This window comes from Drosophila melanogaster, chromosome 3R, assembly GCF_000001215.4.
Source record: "Drosophila melanogaster chromosome 3R".
Lineage (NCBI taxonomy): Eukaryota > Metazoa > Arthropoda > Insecta > Diptera > Drosophilidae > Drosophila > Drosophila melanogaster.
In genome coordinates this window covers 3867515-3869063 of record NT_033777.3, presented here as the reverse complement: position 1 = coordinate 3869063, position 1549 = coordinate 3867515, and the positions used below count along the sequence as shown (strand labels likewise).

The following is a 1549-nucleotide window of genomic DNA, read 5'->3' as shown; positions in this document are numbered from 1 at the left end:
GTACGGACCATGCATTTATTAATGGATACTAATAAAAACATCATACAACACAATAAAATATCGGGAATTTAGTTGAATCAATGACAAAACAAGAGAGAATGCTATAGTCGATTACTCCGACTATCAGATAGCTTGCAAACTGCGTCTATGTCTCTGGAAGCCTCATGCTTAATCTCAACATTTTTAAAGATTTTATAGTTCCTGATATCTAGGCGATTATACGAATAGACGGATGGACAGGGCCATATCGACTGGGCTATTGATCCTGATCAAGAATATAAGAATACTTCATATGGTCGGAAACGGACCCATGTTTTTGGTATACCGATAGAAATTGGGAAGACAAAAAATAAAACGAAGAAAAGTGGGCGTGGCAAGATTTTAGAAATTTAAAACAATATACAATTATTTTTCAAAATTGTGGGCGTGGCAGTTTTTGGCAATTTGCGTTAGAGTTCGCGTAGAAAAAAGTTTTCTTTTTGGAAATCTATAGAAACTTACAAGACAAATACTACGAGTAGTTTTGGGCGGTTTCTGGGCTTATGTTTGGGTGCGGAACATTTTCAACGAATCTAGCATACCCTTTTACTCTACGAGTAACGGTAATAAGAACATTTTCGGAAAAAAATGAAGCCTGTCCTAGGCAATCGCGCTCAATTTTTATAGTATATTTCGTTTAAATGCATGCTGCCATGAAAAAACAAAAGTTATGTGTTTGTAAGCGCGTAAATTTTTTTTATTGTGTAACTTATTACATTTTTGGCGACTAAATGGGCATTAGGCTTTGATTGAGCTGTTTTATCAGCCGGGATCGCACTGTCAGATGATCAGTATTTCCTGCGGTCGTCATCGTCCTGTTTTTGGTAATTAAGCCCCTGGGTATTACTAATATTACCATATTAAAAAAACATGACAAATATGTCAACTCAACCTCTGCAAGCCAGTGCTGCTGCAAGGGATCTACAAGATCCTCACAACTCCATTTAAGAAGTAGGCTGGGGCTATGGCAATGAATGCCGTATCGGAATGCTGTAAGTTCTTTTAGCTGGTTTTTATCCGTGACCTGTTCATTATAGCTTTATTATAAAAATTACAATATAGATTGTTCTTACATTTTTCTTATCTTCACAGATAATCATTAATCGAAGCAAAAAAAAAAACAGAGCGAACGGTATAGACGAGTTTTTCGATTATTAGATATCCAGTACTTAGCTACTGGGACTGCGAAAACAACTTTTTCGGAACATCGATAGAAATTTACAATATTATTAGAAAAAACAAAACATATCAAAATTAACATTTGTGATGTTATAAGTTTGATCAAAGGGCCGAATAGACCGGTTTTCAAGTGTCACCCCGCTAAAAAAAAACAGGCTAATCATTTTATTTAACGTGTATAATTAATTATTCCGAAAGGGAAATAATCTATGACAAGGAGCCATTTCCACATTGTAGTACATTAAAGCAAACGGTGCATACTCTAACAGGTTTATTTATGCCGAATTTTAAAATGGGCACATCGTTACAGGAACATTTAGAGCACAAGACC

General features: G+C 35.4%; 1 protein-coding gene across 4 annotated transcripts in view; it reads right to left on the bottom strand.

Annotated features, from left to right (window-relative positions):
• Positions 1-662: 662 nt before the first annotated feature.
• Positions 663-1549, bottom strand: part of CG41099 (uncharacterized protein) — a 21673-nt gene continuing 20786 nt past the window's right edge. For 2 of the 4 annotated variants that reach the window (NM_001015360.3, NM_001015359.3), the window contains one exon: positions 1380-1549. This exon is cut by the window's right edge and continues 15 nt beyond it. In NM_001015360.3, the coding sequence (NP_001015360.1) occupies positions 1426-1549 (124 nt within the window). In that variant the 3' untranslated portion in view covers positions 1380-1425. The other 2 variants (NM_001110981.2, NM_001110980.2) reach the window with 2 other exon arrangements.